Source organism: Erinaceus europaeus, chromosome X, assembly GCF_950295315.1.
Source record: "Erinaceus europaeus chromosome X, mEriEur2.1, whole genome shotgun sequence".
Classification (NCBI taxonomy): Eukaryota; Metazoa; Chordata; class Mammalia; order Eulipotyphla; family Erinaceidae; genus Erinaceus; species Erinaceus europaeus.
The window spans coordinates 119,133,874-119,150,003 of NC_080185.1; the positions used below are offsets into that span (position 1 = coordinate 119,133,874).

General features: G+C 42.7%; 1 protein-coding gene across 9 annotated transcripts in view; it reads left to right on the forward strand.

Annotated features, from left to right (window-relative positions):
* SCML2 (Scm polycomb group protein like 2) overlaps positions 1-10,434 on the forward strand; it is a 118,532-nt gene extending 108,098 nt beyond the window's left edge. For 8 of the 9 annotated variants that reach the window (XM_060182959.1, XM_060182960.1, XM_060182963.1 and 5 more), the window contains 5 exons: positions 2,865-2,975; positions 4,118-4,360; positions 5,728-5,862; positions 7,564-7,715; positions 8,715-10,434. In XM_060182959.1, the coding sequence (XP_060038942.1) occupies positions 2,865-2,975; positions 4,118-4,360; positions 5,728-5,862; positions 7,564-7,715; positions 8,715-8,843 (770 nt within the window). In that variant the 3' untranslated portion in view covers positions 8,844-10,434. The remainder of the gene's footprint in view (positions 1-2,864; positions 2,976-4,117; positions 4,361-5,727; positions 5,863-7,563; positions 7,716-8,714) is intronic. The other variant, XM_060182962.1, reaches the window with a different exon arrangement.
* The last annotated feature ends 5,696 nt before the right edge of the window (positions 10,435-16,130 follow it).

Consider the following 16,130-nt stretch of genomic DNA (forward strand, 5'->3'; position numbering starts at 1 on the left):
TGCTGTTTCTCACAGCTTCCTAATTGATGTCTTATTTTTCAGTTTCTCCGTGAGTCGATTTTTATGTAGCAAATTCACTTTTCTCGGTAGGGTAACTTGCATTTACTTTTTAATTGAGGTTTGATCGACGTCCACCCTACTACTTTCACATGTACAACATAATAATTTGACTTGATCTAATACACTGAAATGATCATTAAGTCTACTTCCCGTTATTCTTGATAATTTTGAAATTTGCAATACAGTATTGCCTAATGACTCCCTTTTGTGCTCTACATTCCCATGACTTACTTCTTTTATAACTGGAGAACTTGTTTCATTGCGTCCTTTCATCCAGTTTCTTTGCAGGCTTTTTGCTAACCTCTTGTTAGCCCTGCTGATAATGCTGCCATTACTTTTTTCTGACTAGTGCATTGAATATAAAAGACAGCTCGCACATAGTGGACACTGATTTTGGCCAATTAAATAGCTCTGATATTGGAATTTTTCGGTGAGTGGTGAGGTTGGCCAAATAGTGACACTTCTCTGGGGATGAGACTTTTGGAGAGCCTCCTCTGGGGAATTGCTAGGCTGCTGTCCTCAGCTTGCTGCAGCTGTGGAGTGACTGGCTTGCAAGGCCATTTGGAAACTGAGGTGAAGGGGATGATATTAGGGAAGCTCAAATGTCACAGAATTTACTGTTCTCTCTGAGATTTAACCATTTGAATAGGAAAAAAAAAATGCTTCTTGAATTTTTTAAGCCTTTAGTTAATGTCCATAGCTCTGATGAATTTAATTTTACTACTGTTTTCATTACCTTCATGAAGGAGTGGGTTTTCAGAGGTCCATAATCAGTGATCTTGGATTGGCGTCTCTGGATACAGTTCAAAGTGAAATGTGGCATTGTGGTACTGGTTGCATTGATTTAGTTGAGGTCAGCTGAGGCAGTACTACAGGGTAGGGGATAAAGGGAAGAAACATCGAGAAATACAAGCAAATTCCCAGAGGTTCCAAGACTGGGAGAAATATGGGAAGGTTCCTTAGTGTCTTAGAGTTTAAGAAGGCAATAAATAATTATAACCAAGTTACTTGAGAGCTTGGTTTACTTTGAAGATCCTATGGTTAGGATTAATTGTTCCACATAAGACCTTACCGTGATTTATGTCATTTAATGCTATTTACAAATAACTATATCTTATATACGGATAGAACCAGTTGATTTTGATTCTACCTGGTGTAAAATTGTAGGTAATTAAGCATTTGAAGAGAAGTGTTATTTTTAGAAATGCTTTAGCAGTTTAAGACCAGTGTCAAAATTCAATCAGTTTACCAATCTGAAACATTAGGTACTTAGACTAAGGGAATATAGACTCATAACTGAAATCTCTGCATTTAAAGAACTTTACAAAGTCATTGACATCCTCTCCATTCTCATCTCTATTCCAGTTACATGAGATTTGAGTTTAAGCTATTTAGAGAAGGTTAGACTAGTCTAATCAAAAGTAGTAATGCTAAGTAATCTTTAATTCAGAAACAAGGCTTTTTGGCATTAAAAAAAACAGCTATCCTGAAATTGCTTCTGTAGAACTTTTGTAAATTATCAGGAGTTTTCTAGTTATCTCTGCAGGAGCAGTTCCATGTCTGAACTTACCCAGAAGCAGAAGTCAGATCAGTTGTTTATTTGTATCAGTGCCACGTAGTAGGCCATATACCACGGTCACTATTTTTTAAAATATTTATTTATTTATTCCCTTTTGTTGCCCTTGTTTTATTGTTGGTGTTATTGATGTCGCCGTTGTTGGATAGGACAGAGAGAAATGGAGAGAGGAGGGGAAGACAGAGAGGGGGAGAGAAAGACAGACACCTGCAGACCTGCTTTACCACCTGTGAAGCGACTTCCCTGCAGGTGGGAAGCCGGGGCTTGAACCTGGATCCTTACGCCGGTCCTTGCGCTTTGCGCCACCTGCGCTTAACCCACTGCGCTACCACCTGACTCCCTGTCTATCTCTATTTCTATTTATCTCTTTGTGCCTCTCTATTTGTCTCTAAAAAAAGTCAAGTTTTCCTCAGATTTTAAATGTTTAAATTGTATAAATATTTGTTATTCACTGAATGTTTTACCTATTGGCTTTGAGGTCTATGATAGAAGATAAAAATCAAGTGACAGAGCTCTCTCTCTCAGACTTGTAAGTAGTCAGTAACTGGCTGACTAAGGGTTCATCATAGGATTTAGAGAGGAATTTCTGCTTTCCAGCCATTTTGAAATGGATAAAGTTTGACTTTGGCATTTTCTCCCAATCTTCCCTTTCTACAAGTCTATTGTCAGGCATTTTAGATTTTTATTAGACATTAGTTTTCCTTTTAGTTGGAAGTCAAATCAAGATAGAGGTTGATATTTGTTATGTAGTCAATACTTTGAAATGTCTTTACTTTCAGGATATTCTCTAAGGAATGATCCTCTAGGTAGGAATGTGTCTGCTTGCATGCTGAGTAAGCAGTAGCGTTATTAGGACAGCTCTGGGTCAGGACACTTGCTTATAAATAGGGTGTCCTTTGTGCTCTGTCTTCCCCGCTGAATTCTTATTATTCTTGCTCACAGGGAACAGTTTTCCCAGGCCTTTTTAGATACACTGGAACTGGATGCCTCACTACCCCTTGTTACATTGAGAGATATGAAGCCTTAGATACGTCCCTTTGCAAATGTTCTTAATTCACGCTTGAATATGAGGTCACTCAACTATTTCATAGGATAAAGTGGAAACATGCTATTCACAAATAACTGGTTAATTATTGATGAACTAGAAACAAAAGTGTTTTGTGCTGATGCTATGAAAATGTTTGAGTATATTAATTAGTTATAACAGACGCTCTTTTTTTGAAAACAGCAAAAGAAGACATAGGAAAGAAAAGCACCAAACGTCCTTCTAAGCATCCTCCGCCTTTTGTTCTTACACCCTCTTCTAAGTTTCCCAAAACAAGTTTCCATTTCAATAAAGGTAAATAGTATTTACACATTAGGATCGGGAAGAAAAGTTACTATTGCCACTTCTGTGACCTTGGATGGTGGTGTTGGTGGCTGAGGGGTATGTTTGCCCAAATCATTTTGGCAGTACAGCTGTGACTTTGGCACCTTTGTCAAGCACTGCTTTAGATTAAAACAAGAAAAATTACAGTAACATCTATTCATCTATTCCAGGGAACAGAAGGAGACAGAGAGAAACTCAGTGCCAAGTATAAGTCTATGTGCCCAAGTTTGAGGCAAATGTTATAAAACCAACTGTGTGATTATATTACAGCAAATTGTTGTGAAGAACCACATTTCTTTTTTTTTTAAGTGTTTATTTATTCCCTTTTGTTGCCCTGGTTGTCTTCTTGTTGTAATTATTATTATTGTCGTCGTTGTTGGATAGGACAGAGAGAAATGGAGAGAGGAGGGGAAGACAGAGAGGGGGAGAGAAAGACACCTGCAGACCTGCTTCACCGCCTGTGAAGCGACTCCCCTGCAGGTGGGGAGCCGAGGGCTCAAACCGGGATCCTTATGTCAGTCCTTGGGCTTTGCGCCACGTGCGCTTAACCCGCTGCACTACCGCCGGACTCCCAGAACCACATTTCTAAACATGAGTGCATGAGCGAGGTGCTCAGGGCCTTCATGCCTGGCCAGAGTGGGAAGGACTAGTTGTCATGAGATATGTAGATGAGGTCACAAAACCGTCTTGGCTTTCATATCAGTGTGCACGATTGTAAACACGAAGAAGCGCGGGTATCCTTGTGCTTTGTGTTAGAGGTCACTTTGTGATTCAGTAGGACATGGTTTGAAGGGCCCATTGAAGACTAGGAGATCTTATTATTATTACTATTATTATTATTATTATTATTATTATTTTAGTCTTTGCCAGGGCTTCGCCACTCCGGGCCAACTTTTTTCAGCTAGAAAGAGAGAGGTACAGCACCCAAATTACCCCCCATGCAGTGGGGACCGGGCTTGAACCTGGGTCCTGTGCTTACAAAGTAGGCACCCTCCCAGGTGAGCTGCCTTGCTAGCCCAAGAGGAGGATATTTTTCACCTTTTAATGATATTTTAAGCTATCTTTAGACTATTGAAGATTGTCACTTTTGTCCTTTTTATTTTTTTCTGTAGAAAAAATATTACTTGATGTGGGAAAAAGTAAAGCCAAGGAGGAAACACTTCCTGAAGCTGGCAAGAAATCATCACTAAATCCAGCAAAGCCTTTGAGTCCTTCCAGCAAAAGTGCTCTGAACACTTCCACTGCGGTCTCCAAGAATAGTTCTCCAACCATGCCAGGCACCACAAGTTCACCGCAGACAGGGAGAAAGTCATCTAGCAAGAGTAAACACCATGAAGTTAAGAAGAAAAGCGAAGGTATATACACACGCGCAGTGATTCTCAACCAGTGTGCTTGTATCTTGTCCCCCTCCACCCCCGTCAAGTTTCTAGAATCTAGTGATATTCCCTGTGAGTATATCACATTGGTGAGACTGCCAAAATCAAGGAGGTTAAGTCCCCGTCTTCACATCACTGACAGGACCATGCTCCTAGACACTCTCCATTCCTTATGGCATTACTGAACGAACGGTATCTGCTAGAGGCTTCTCAGATTAGTGGTTCCTGATCCATTATAATTTGTCATTTCCTTGAGTGCTGTCTGGGATCCCAGATCTCCCGTAACTGAAGCCTGGAAATATAGACTCTCTGGGCGCCAGGCAGTGGGGCACCTGGTTGAGTGCACATGTTACTGTGCTCAAGGACTCAGATTCAAGCCCCTGGTCCTCACCTGCAGGGGGGAAGCTTCATAAGCAGGTGAAGCACAGAGGGGACAGGTCTCAGTGTTTTTCTCTGTATCCCCCTCCCCCTCAATTCCTCTCTATCCTGTCACATAAAAAAGAAAGGGATGGGGAAGATAACTCCTTCCCTTCCCCAATGTACTCTCTTCATTATCTCATTCTCCTGATCCCAGCCTGGGTGTGGCTTCCAGCTCTGGGCATTAGCATCCTCTTTCTTTCTTTCTTTCTTTCTTTCTTTCTTTTTTAATATTTATTCCCTTTTGTTGCCCTGGTTTTTTTTTTTTATTGTTGTACTTATTATTGATGTCGTTGTTGTTGGATAGGACAGAGAGAAATGGAGAGAGATGGGGAAGACAGAGAGGGGGAGAGAAAGAGAGACACCTGCAGACCTGCTTCACCGCCTGTGAAGCGACTTCCCTGCAGGTGGGGAGCCGGGGGCTCGAACTGGGATCCTTAAGCTTCCCACCACGTGCGCTTAACCCGCTGCACTACCGACCCGACTCTACCGACCCGACTCCCCTAGCATCTCATTTCTGTGCCTCCCCATTCACCACACCTTCAGTCACCTCATCTCAACCTGCCCCCCCAAAAGCAGGACAGGGCATGGTAAACATTGGGAAGAACCAAAACACCTTTCCATACCCATGAGTAGCTACTCCCCAGACCTTTTTAGAGCTTAAAGGTACAGGACAGGGGAAAGGGAGGGGAGGGTTAAGTATGCTGTCTTTCTTTAGATGAACATGGAGGTGAGGCTGAGGGGGAAGGAAGTAGGAACGAAGTGCCTTCCTCATCTCTCACCAGGGGACCCTTGAAAGGTGCATGTGCTGTGACACGTGCTCCTATTGTCACCCCACCGCTGTGTATTGTCTCTGCTTTTATTTATTTTGTGCTTAGTCAAGGCATTGGGCATGTACGGTTTCACCACTCTGGCCTGCTTCTTTTCAGATAAACCAAAAGAGAAATCAAAAGAAAAAAAGAAAGAAAAGGAAAAACATCACAAAAAGCAAACTAATGCCTCAGCAACTGACGAGCCCGAAAACAACCATGGGAGTTCACTTGCCAAGGCTGGCACCCCATCAGGTGAGCTCTCTTCCAGCTTGAAAGAGATATTTACTATAATGTTTAACTCAGTATGGAATAGCCAAACAAAAGATTTTAAAAATATATTTATTTTAATTAGAGAGAAAGACAGGGAAGCCAGAGCACTGCTCAGCTCTAGCTGATGGTGGGGCTGGAGATCGAACCTGGGACTTTAGAGCCTCGGGCATAAAAGTCTTTTTGCATAGCCATTATGCTGTGTCCCTCGCCCCAGAAAATAATCTTGTTTTCTTCAAACTTCTGAAATCATTTTAAGTCTGGAGAGATGAAAATTTGAAGAATAAAGTGGTGTTAAGTTACCGTGTTGAAGGGGACTGGACAGTGGCACACCCAGTTAAGTGCAAGTAGTACTAAGCTTAAGGATCTGGGTTCGAGCCCCTGGCTCCCCACTGGCAGGGTAGATGCTTCACAAGCGGCAAAGCAGGTCTGCAGGTGTCTGTATCTCTTTTTTTAATTTATTTTTTATTTCTTTATTGGGGCATTAATGTTTTAGTCGACAGTAAATACAGCAGTTTGTACATGCATAACATTTCTCATTTTTCTACACAGCAATATAACCCCCACTAGGTCCTCTGCCATCCTGTTCCAGGACTTGAACTACCCCCGCCACCCACCCCAGAGTCTTTTCCTTTGGTGCAATACACCCACTCCAGTCCAGGTTCTGCTTAGTGTTTTCTCTTCTGATCTTGTTTTTCAACTTCTGCCTGAGAGTGAGATCATCCCATATTCATCCTTCTGTTTCTGACTTATTTCACTTAACATGATTTTTTCAAGCTCCATCCAAGATGGGCTGAAAAGGTGATATTTCTCTCACCCTCTCTTTATCTTCCCCTTCCCTCTCAGTTTCTCTCTGTCCTATCCAATAAAATGGGGGGGGGGGGGAAATGTCTGCCAGGAAGCAGTAGATTCATAGTGCTGGCACCAAGCCCCAGCGATAAAAACAAAAGTAACCATGTTGAATTCATGGGAGAGTTAGTAAAACAACTGTTTTGGTTATCAAGGATAATGAGGGCTATTGAAGTTCATTGATGAAAGTGAATCAATTTATGCAATCATAAAGCTGATTTGAGGGAATTTCCAATGCAGTTAGGTAGTAAAATGAATCCAATAAGAGAGATACACCAAGCAGAGAATGATTGAAATTCATTGAAATATTAATACTTTAAGAGAGTAACCGGTTAGTTTAGATGAACCTATAATCCAAGTAGCAGGTTATATTGCTACATTTGCTTGTGGACAAAGAGGACTTGTCTTGTTCAGGCTGTGTCATAACCTTTTCAGTGCTAACTTCTGAAGCTGCTTTTGCTAATCTGGGAGGAGGTAGGTTGGACTCTCCTGGGCATCCATGTTCCTGTCCTCTTTAGCTAGACTTTCATGGCCCAGGGCCCTTGCTGAGGCACTAAGCAAAGGCTGCAGGGATGAGACCTCTACTCCCGCTTAACATCTCTTCTTTCAAGAGAATGATCAGCTCAAGGATGAATTTTCGTTTGTTTTTATTGTGTGTGTGTGGGGTTAATGGTTTACAGTATAGTCTTTAATATATAGGCACAACTTCCCATTACCCCTTGATTGGTCTAGGAGACACAACAGGACTCTTGATGTCCCTTCAGCCTGCCCCCACCCTCCTTCCCCAGAACCCTTTGCTTTGGTGCAAGCATGATTTTTTTTTCCCCCTTATTGAAGCTTCAAGTTTTGTGGCTGCACCTGACTCCAGTGTCCCGAAGCAAGGCTTGCTTACGGACCCTTCGACCTGGTCTGTGGAAGAAGTGATAGAATATATAAAATGTAAAGACCCTCAGATAGCAGTCCTCCTCACCGACCTCTTCAGACAACACGTAATGTATCTTTTGTTTCTGATGCCAATTCTCCTGCTGTCATGCCTTTGAATGATCTCTCCGCAGGCACTTCGACTGAATGCTTACTAGTGTGGATGATAGGGGAACCGTGCCAACTGGCTTTTCCATTTGTGAGATAGGTTACTTTGCCCACAGTTAGAGCTTGAAGTGGTAGGAGCTGGATCTGGGCTTTCTGATGAGTAAAGCACCCAAAATACTACATGTCTGCAAGTTTTCAAAGAAGATGATATAGCTCGAGCACTCTTGGGTGCCTACTCCTCTGTGATGACAGCTATGAGAATGCCTTACCCACCCCCTACCCCCGCATCTGTGACAGGGTGTCCTTGTTACGATGCCCGCTAAATCCAGCTCTGTGATCAGATTTAGTGGAGTTTTATGTGAAACAAGCTCATCCATACGAAATGTTGAGCTCCTGTACACTGATTAGTTAACCAAGGAAGTAATTTTGGGCGGATACCTTGTGTCTATCAAATATACTCATAGTCTTGTCTACCAAATCCGGTTAATGGCCAAATATCTGTTGTACTTTTTCAGTTTTGTAATACAATGAGCAGTTAGTCTTAGTATCTAGTTAGCTTCGGATAGCTGATTGTCTAACACATTTACCGATTACACTGATGCTGATAGCTCCTGTTTCCAGCGCTTTTAAGAAAGCTAACAGCCATCTGGATGTCATTCTACCTTTATCACAGATACGCAGTATTTCACTCGACACACTAAAATCTGGTACTTTGATGCTTAGGCCACTTTTCAAAGCTTCTGGATTAAGTTACCGTTTCCTTAAAATGTGAGGTGAAATTACAAATGCAAAGATGCTTCACTGTATAAATTAAACTTTAATAGTTTTCAAGAAAGAAAAGCAGGTTCAGAACATATATGTAGAAGCATGCCTCTGCTTTCTATTTGGTATGTTTATCTATGTAAATGTCTTCACAAAGTCTGAAAGCTTTGCTAAGTGTTTGAACCTGTTCTCTGTAGGAAATTGATGGGAAGGCTCTTCTGCTGCTCAAAAGTGATGTGGTTATGAAGTACATGGGGCTGAAGCTGGGTCCAGCACTCAAGTTATGTCACTACATCGAAAAACTTAAAGAAGGAAAATACAATTGAGGAAAAAAAAATCTACATTTTGATTGGCTATACTTCTAGTATGTTAATAACTGTTAAATATAAAGGCATTTTTATTTGCTTAGCATTTTGGGGTTCCTCTAAAAGTAGATCTGGGCTTGCAGACTACATTTACAGTCCAGTCTACTTCTGTTAAAGAACCATGCAACCTGTTAGTGTTAGAATATTAAAATTGGCAAATATGTATGCCTCTTGTTATTTTAATCTCACAGTTTACAAATATACTTCATACAGGAAACAGAGACACATTCTATTTTAGTAAATTTTTATATGTGGAACCAAAACAGCTAAATCCCAAAGGGGAAAGAATCAGTAACTGACAAGTTTTCTAGTGAAATCCGGGAGAATTTTTTCTTAGAAAAGAATTTAAAGTTGCAACCATAGCTATCATCTCTTTTGCAAATATTTTATGCCTATTACTACCATGTTCTGTTTGTACTCTACCAATTTCCAGAAAGGAAATAGCCATATAAATTATTTTCCTTTCGTTATTATGTCTGTTTGTGTATTTGCCCATATTTAAAGAAAAAAAGCAAGCTTTTGAATTTTCATAAAGTGTTCTTAATGGTTTTTGACGCATTTAAAAAAATAATATAGAATAGATAGAATTGTTGTTTATGCAGGAGATATTATACTATAAGGGTGGTTTGGATAGAGTCTGATAACATTTTTCCAGTGAAATAAAACGTACATATTTTTGCTAAGCTTATACATTTACCTAGGAATTCACTTCTCACATATCTATATGAATACACATGTGCCCAAATTTTAAAAAAGATATATATTTTATTGTCGATTTATTCCTCATATGGAAGTATACCATATTTATATATTATTCTCTATCTGTACTATTCAAACAAGTAAGTCTGTTCTTTTTGAATTTAATATGGCACTTTGCACTGCCACAGAGGTGTCGATGAACTATGTATATAGCTAGATGTTTTTATTCTGTAAAAACAACAACAACAACAACAACAACATGTGTATCACTTGCTATCACTCGTACCTCTCAGCTTGTGTCTTCAGGGGATAAGAAACCATCTACAGATTGGTTTCTGTACAGGGAAGTTCTCTGTCCTATGCAATGCTTCTACTTACTTTGCTTAGTTCTGAGTCATTTATTCTGTTAAACTTTGGAAGATGCATTTACTCTGACTTACCATCTTTGGCTTTGTCTTTAAAATTAGAACTTTGATGGGGAAATGGTGCTATATGTTTATTGTTATTGCTTTGTACAACTTTGGTGTAATGTTTATAAGCTATGAGAATCTGTGCTAAAGTATTAGCCATTTGTTATAAATGCCCGTAAAATATACACCAGGGGCAGGAATGTACATTTTCTCTTTAGAAAACCAAATGTACTTTATGTAAGTGCAACTATTTAAAGGGTGGTTTGCTCTGTGTTGTTTCTTCTGTGTTTTAAGAAAAATTATAATTTAAACTTGGTCTTCTTTCAAATGACTTGTGTGAAGATGCTGTGTCCAGCCAAATAGTCCTCAGGTGTTTGTAATACTATTGTTTTACAATTCTCAGATTAAAAAGTATAATAAAGTTAAATAATTGCAATAAGCAGTGTCAAAGTCTCAGATTTGATTGTACTTGCTCTCTCCACATTACATTAATTTTTTAATTTGTTGGGTGGGGGAGGTAGCATAATGATTAGGCAAAGAGACTCTCGGGGGTCCGGTGGTTAAGTGCACATAGTGCAAAGATCCTGGTTTGAGCTCCTGGCTCCCCACCTGCAGGGTGGTCACTTCCCAAGCGGTGAAACAGGGCTGCAGGCGTCTATCTTTCTCTCCTGCTCTCTGTCTTCCCCTCCTCTCGCAAGTTCTCTCTGTTCTATCCAACAACGACAGCAGTAAAAGCAATGGGAAAAAAAGATGGCGGCTAGGAGCAAGTGGGTTTGTGGGGCAGGTACAGAACCCCAGCAATAACCCTGGAGTTAAAAAAAAAAAACAACAAAATAAAAAAAGAGACTCTCTCATGCTTAAGGCTCCAAAGTCTCAGGTTCAATTCCGTAACCACCAACATAAGCCAGAGCTGAGCAGTGCTCTGGTTAAAAAAAAAAAAAAAAGTACAATTTAAAAATGAAGCACTCTAGTTAAGTTTTTAAGCAATCTATTAAATTTTGTTTATAATAATTTATCATTTATTTATTGGTTGTTGCCCGGACTTGACTGCTTTGTGCTTTTGGACCAACTTTTTTAGATGAAAGGGAGCAACCAATGCAGAGGGAGAGAGGGCAAGATGCTACAGCACTCTGCTTCCCCAGTGTGCTTGGGGCCAGGCTTGAACCTGGAGTGTGTGCGTGACAAGGCAGGCACTGTCCTGTGTGAGCTATCTTACTGACCCCATTTTACTTCTTTTCTGCATGTGGAGCTGGGGGATGAGCCCTACCACCTCACCAGCCTACCACCTCACCTCATAGGCTTGCCTGTGTCCTCTTGGGAATCGAAGAATCTTGCAGCTTGGGCTAAAACCCCCTGGGCCTGTGCAGCGCTGGCTTTTGTCTTAATGGCTTCTCATCACTGGGGTGGCTTTTAGTGCCTGCCCCACAGTAGGGTCCCCCAGGCTTGCCAACCCCAGCCCCTCTGTACTATTGTTAGGCCTGAAAAGGGAAATGTCCTCTGCTAGGCAAGTGCTGCTTCCTCCCTCCCCCCTGCCCCCCCAGCTGTGAAGGGCTACCCTGCTCTGAGCTGTTTATCCAGCACGACACCGCCACTTGCTTCTACCTCTCTGTCCTCTGAAGCTGCCCATCCTCATAGCGGCTTTACAATGGCTCCCTTGCTATCTTCCTCTCTGACATCCCCGCTGCTGTGAGCACAACGTGTGTGGAGGGCGGCCGCTTGCTCCTTCTGCCTGGGCTGGGGACCCCGTCAGACCCCCCCCCCCACCCTCCTGCACAGTCCAGGGGTGGGAGCTTAAGTGTGTGTGGTTGTAAGTTACTGAGATGGGGAGGGGTGTATCACTAGTGAATGACAGGGTGTAAAGCTGCAATATATACTTCCTGACTTTGTGCTTTTGTGTTTGCTAACCATCTCCCCTCAAGGATTATTTTATTAGTGATTTAAAAAATTATAAGATCACAAGGGTATAATTCTACACCATTCCCACCACCAGAGTTCTGTGTCTCCATTCCCTCCACTGGAAATTGCAGTAGTTCTCCAAAGGTCACAGATACGGTTTGACTATTACTTCTATAACTATATTTACATATATGCCCATATTTTCTTTTTTTCATGAATTTTAAAATTTTTTAATGTTTTTATTTATTACTGGATAGAGACAAAGAGGAACTGAGTGGGAAGGGGAAGACAGAGAGGGAGAGAGACAGAGAGACCCCTGCAGCCCTGCTCCACCACTCAGGAAGCTTTCCCCTTGCAGGTGGGGACCCGGGGCTTGAACCTGCATCCTTGAGCACACTGCAAAGTGTGCGCTTAACCAGGTGCGCCACCGCCTGGCCCAATGCCAATTTTTTTCTATGGTCCTGCCCTCTCTCCCTTTCTAAGTCACACCTACACTGATTACTGTCTCTGAGTGTCCTTCCTTTTTTCCTTTTCTCTCTCAGGGTCCTGATGGAATTGGGGTTCAGCACCCACTAGTCATCTTCTAACATTGCTTCCCCTCTGGGACTGTGGACCAAAATTCTTTTTTTTTTTTTTCTTCCCTTCAGGGTTATTGCTGGGGCTCGGTGCCTGCACTACAAATCCACTGCTCCTGGAAGCCATTTTTTCCCCTTTTGTTGCCCTTATTATTATTGTAGTTATTTATTATTGTTTTTGCTGTCATTGTTATTAGATAGGACAGAAAAATCAAGAGAGGAGTGAGAGATAAAGATTGACACCTGTAAACCTGCTTTACCGCTTGTGAAGCGACCCCCCCGCCCCACAGGTGGGGAACCGGGGGCTCAAACTGGGATCCTTGGGCTTCGCGCCATGTGGTTGAAAGTCTGTAAGATATAAAGCAGGACAAATTGTTTAATGCACTGGAACCCAAAGGTAGTAATAGGGAAGATGAAACTAGGGGTCTTCAGATGGGAAGGAGCTAGGCAGTCTATTTCAGGTATGTTCCAAGGGGCCCATGACTTTAGTGATTTTTGCCTGAACCTGGGCAGCTAACATGCAGGTGGGCTAAAAATACCGTCTGGGAAATGGCGTCAGAGTTGAGAATAGAATTAGAAAGCTGGATTAGGGCAGAAAGCAGCTCCCAAACATGAGGACAGTATCTAAATAGCATTAACTGTTTGCCCATCGATCTGACCCAGGGCCCATAAGTACTCACATTTAGCACAGGAGCCTGTGTAACCTCTGAGTCCCTGCCAGTTCATGGTCACAGCTGGGAACATTCTAGTCTGCACTTGTTTCAGGACCAGTCTTCCTTGAATGATGAGTAGGATGACCCAGCCTCCCTTCAGAGAATGGGGCTGAGACCTTTCTTTCTCCCTCCCTCCCTCCCTCCCTCCCTCCCTCCCTCCCTCTCTCTCTTTCCTTCCTTCCTTCCTTCCTTCCTTCCTTCCTTCCTTCCTTCCTTCCTTCCTTCCTTCTTTCTTTTTTTTTTCAAGCAGGAACATTGATTCCATAATTTGCCATTTGGCCTTTGGATAATTTTCAGGTTGGCTCTGCAAACATAGTGCCAAGTGTGGAGTCTATGGAAAGACTAGTTCTTGGAGAGCAATGAGCAGTAATTTAATCAAAAGGGTGGTTCTGTCCGGTGGCAACGCAGCGGGTTAAGCGCATGTGGCGCAAAGCAAAAGGACCGGTGTAAGGATCCCAGTTCAAGTTCCTGGCTCCCCACCTGCAGGGGAGTCGCTTCACAGGCAGTAAAGCAGGTCTGCAGGTGTCTGTCTTTCTCTCCCCCTCTCTGTCTTCCCCTCCTCTCTCCATTTCTCTCTGTCCTATCCAACAACAACGACATCAATAAGAACAACAATAATAACTACAACAATAAATAAAAAAAGATTAAAAAAAACAGGTTAAAGAAAGGGTGGTTCTAAAAAGCTTAGGGGGGTTGTGGGAGGCAGGTGGGGGTGGCTTAGGATCCAGGAGGGTCCATGTTACCATGCTGAATGACCCAGGTCTAATCCCCTGGCCCTCACCTGCAGGAGGAAAGCTTTGAGAGTGTTAAAGCAGTGGGCTGTAGGTCTCTCCCCACTTTCAATTTCTTGCTGTCTCTAGGCAACAAATAAAATATTTTTTAAAATGAGCTTGAGTGTTGGTAAGCACATGGAGGTATTAGAGGGGTACCCCTTTTCCAAAGGGGTGAATTTGGAGGTGAGTCACGCTACACTGATTCTCAGTGTAATGCACCCCTGGACAGTTCCCTAAAGCATCCTCAGCATCGTCCATCAAAGGTCCTCCCTTCTTACTCTCCAGTGCAGAAGCATACCCTTAAAAGGAGGCATCATGGGGTTGGGTGGTAGTGCAGCGAGTTAAGCACACATGGTGCAAAGCTCAAGGACCAAGGACCGGCGTAAGGGCCCCAGTTCAAGCCCCCGGCTCCCCACCTGCAGGGGAGTCGATTCACAAGCGGTGAAGCAGGTCTGTAGGTGTCTATCTTTCTCTCCCCCTCTGTCTTCCCCTCCTCTCTCCATTTCTCTCTGTTCTATCCAACAACGAATGACATCAACAATAACAATAATAACCACAACAAGGCTACAACAAGGGCAACAAAAAGGAGAAAAAATGGCCTCCAGGAGCAGTGGATTCATGGTGCAGGCACTGAGCCCCAGCAATAACCCTGGAGGCAAAAAAAAAAAGGAGGCATGGTGAAAAATGGGACCCAAATCCTGGGCACGGAGCTGTGTTCTTTATGCTTTACAGCATTCAATTTGTAGAAGCTGTTTGGGAAGTGATACTTTCTTTTTTCTTTTTTAAATTTTATTTATTATTGGACAGAGATAAGAGAGAAGTTGAGAAGGGAGTGGGAGACAGGGAAAGAGAGAGAGACACCCCTACACCCCTACTTCAACACTATTGAAGCTTTCCCCCTGCAGGTGGGGACCAGGGGCATGAGACTGGCTCTCTTTGCACTGTAATGTACACTTAACCAGGTGTGCTATTGCCTGAACTCCTGGGGACTTTTTTTTTAAAACTAGAGCACTGCTCAGCTCTTGTTTACAGTGGGGCTGGGATTGAACCTGAGACCTTTGGTGCCTCAGACATGAAAGGCTCTTTGCATAACCATTGTGCTGTCTCCCACTTTCTATGTAAATGAGACTAGCTGGGAATTTAGTGGGGACCAGGAGGGTTGGCATGGAGTTTTAATATCAGGGAAAATGATTTTGGTGTTAAAAGGAGGTGGAGACAACTCCTGGGAGGAAGGACTCAGAAGTTCATGTCAGGGGGTCCGGCGGTAGCGCAGTGGGTTAAGCGCACGTGGCACAAAGCGCAAGGACCATCATAAGGATCCCAGTTCAAGCCCCTGGCTCCCCACCTGCAGGGGAGTTGCTTCACAAGCGGTGAAGCAGGTCTGCAGGTGTCTATCTTTCTCTCCCCTTCTCTGTCTTCCCCTCCTCTCTCCATTTCTCTCTGTCCTATCCAACCACCACAACATCAATAACAATGATAATAATTACCACAACAATGGTAAAACAACCAGGGCAACAAAAAGGAAAAAACGGCCTCCAGGAGCAGTGGATTCGTGTCCGGCAATAACCCTGGAGGCAAAAAAAAAAAAAAAAAAAAAAAAAAAGAAGTTCATGTCAGGGAAGTATGTGGAACTGTCTCAGTCCAGGTACTGTTAGAACAGATCTCGTGGTAGCTTTGACAAGATGTGAGGACTAGGGCACCTGGTTAAATGCACACATTACAGTGTGCTGGGACCCAAGTTCAAACCTCTGGTCCCCACCTGCAGGGGGAAAGCTTAGCGAGTGGTGAAGTAGGGCTGCAGGTGTCTTTCTGTCTCATTCCCTCTCTATTTCCCCTACCCCTCTCAATGTCTGTTGTCAATCTGTCTAAATATAATAATAATAATAATAATAATAATAATAATAAAAGATATGAGGACTGATAAAGGGATCGGGAGTGTTTCTATGCTGGGGTGAGTCCCATGTTCACATCGTAACTCTGCCACTAGCTTCCAACAGTTTCACTAACTCTTAACCTTCCCTCCCTTTGCTCATCTTTAAAACGGGCAAGCTGCCCACTTGTGGGAGAGATGAGAGCCAGACCCAGGCGGTCATGGTCATGCGAAATGGGTTAAATGGCAACCAAGAGTCCTTTTTAGAGTGAAGCACAAAGCCGTCTGAAAAGTGATGGGCATTGAGGCGCT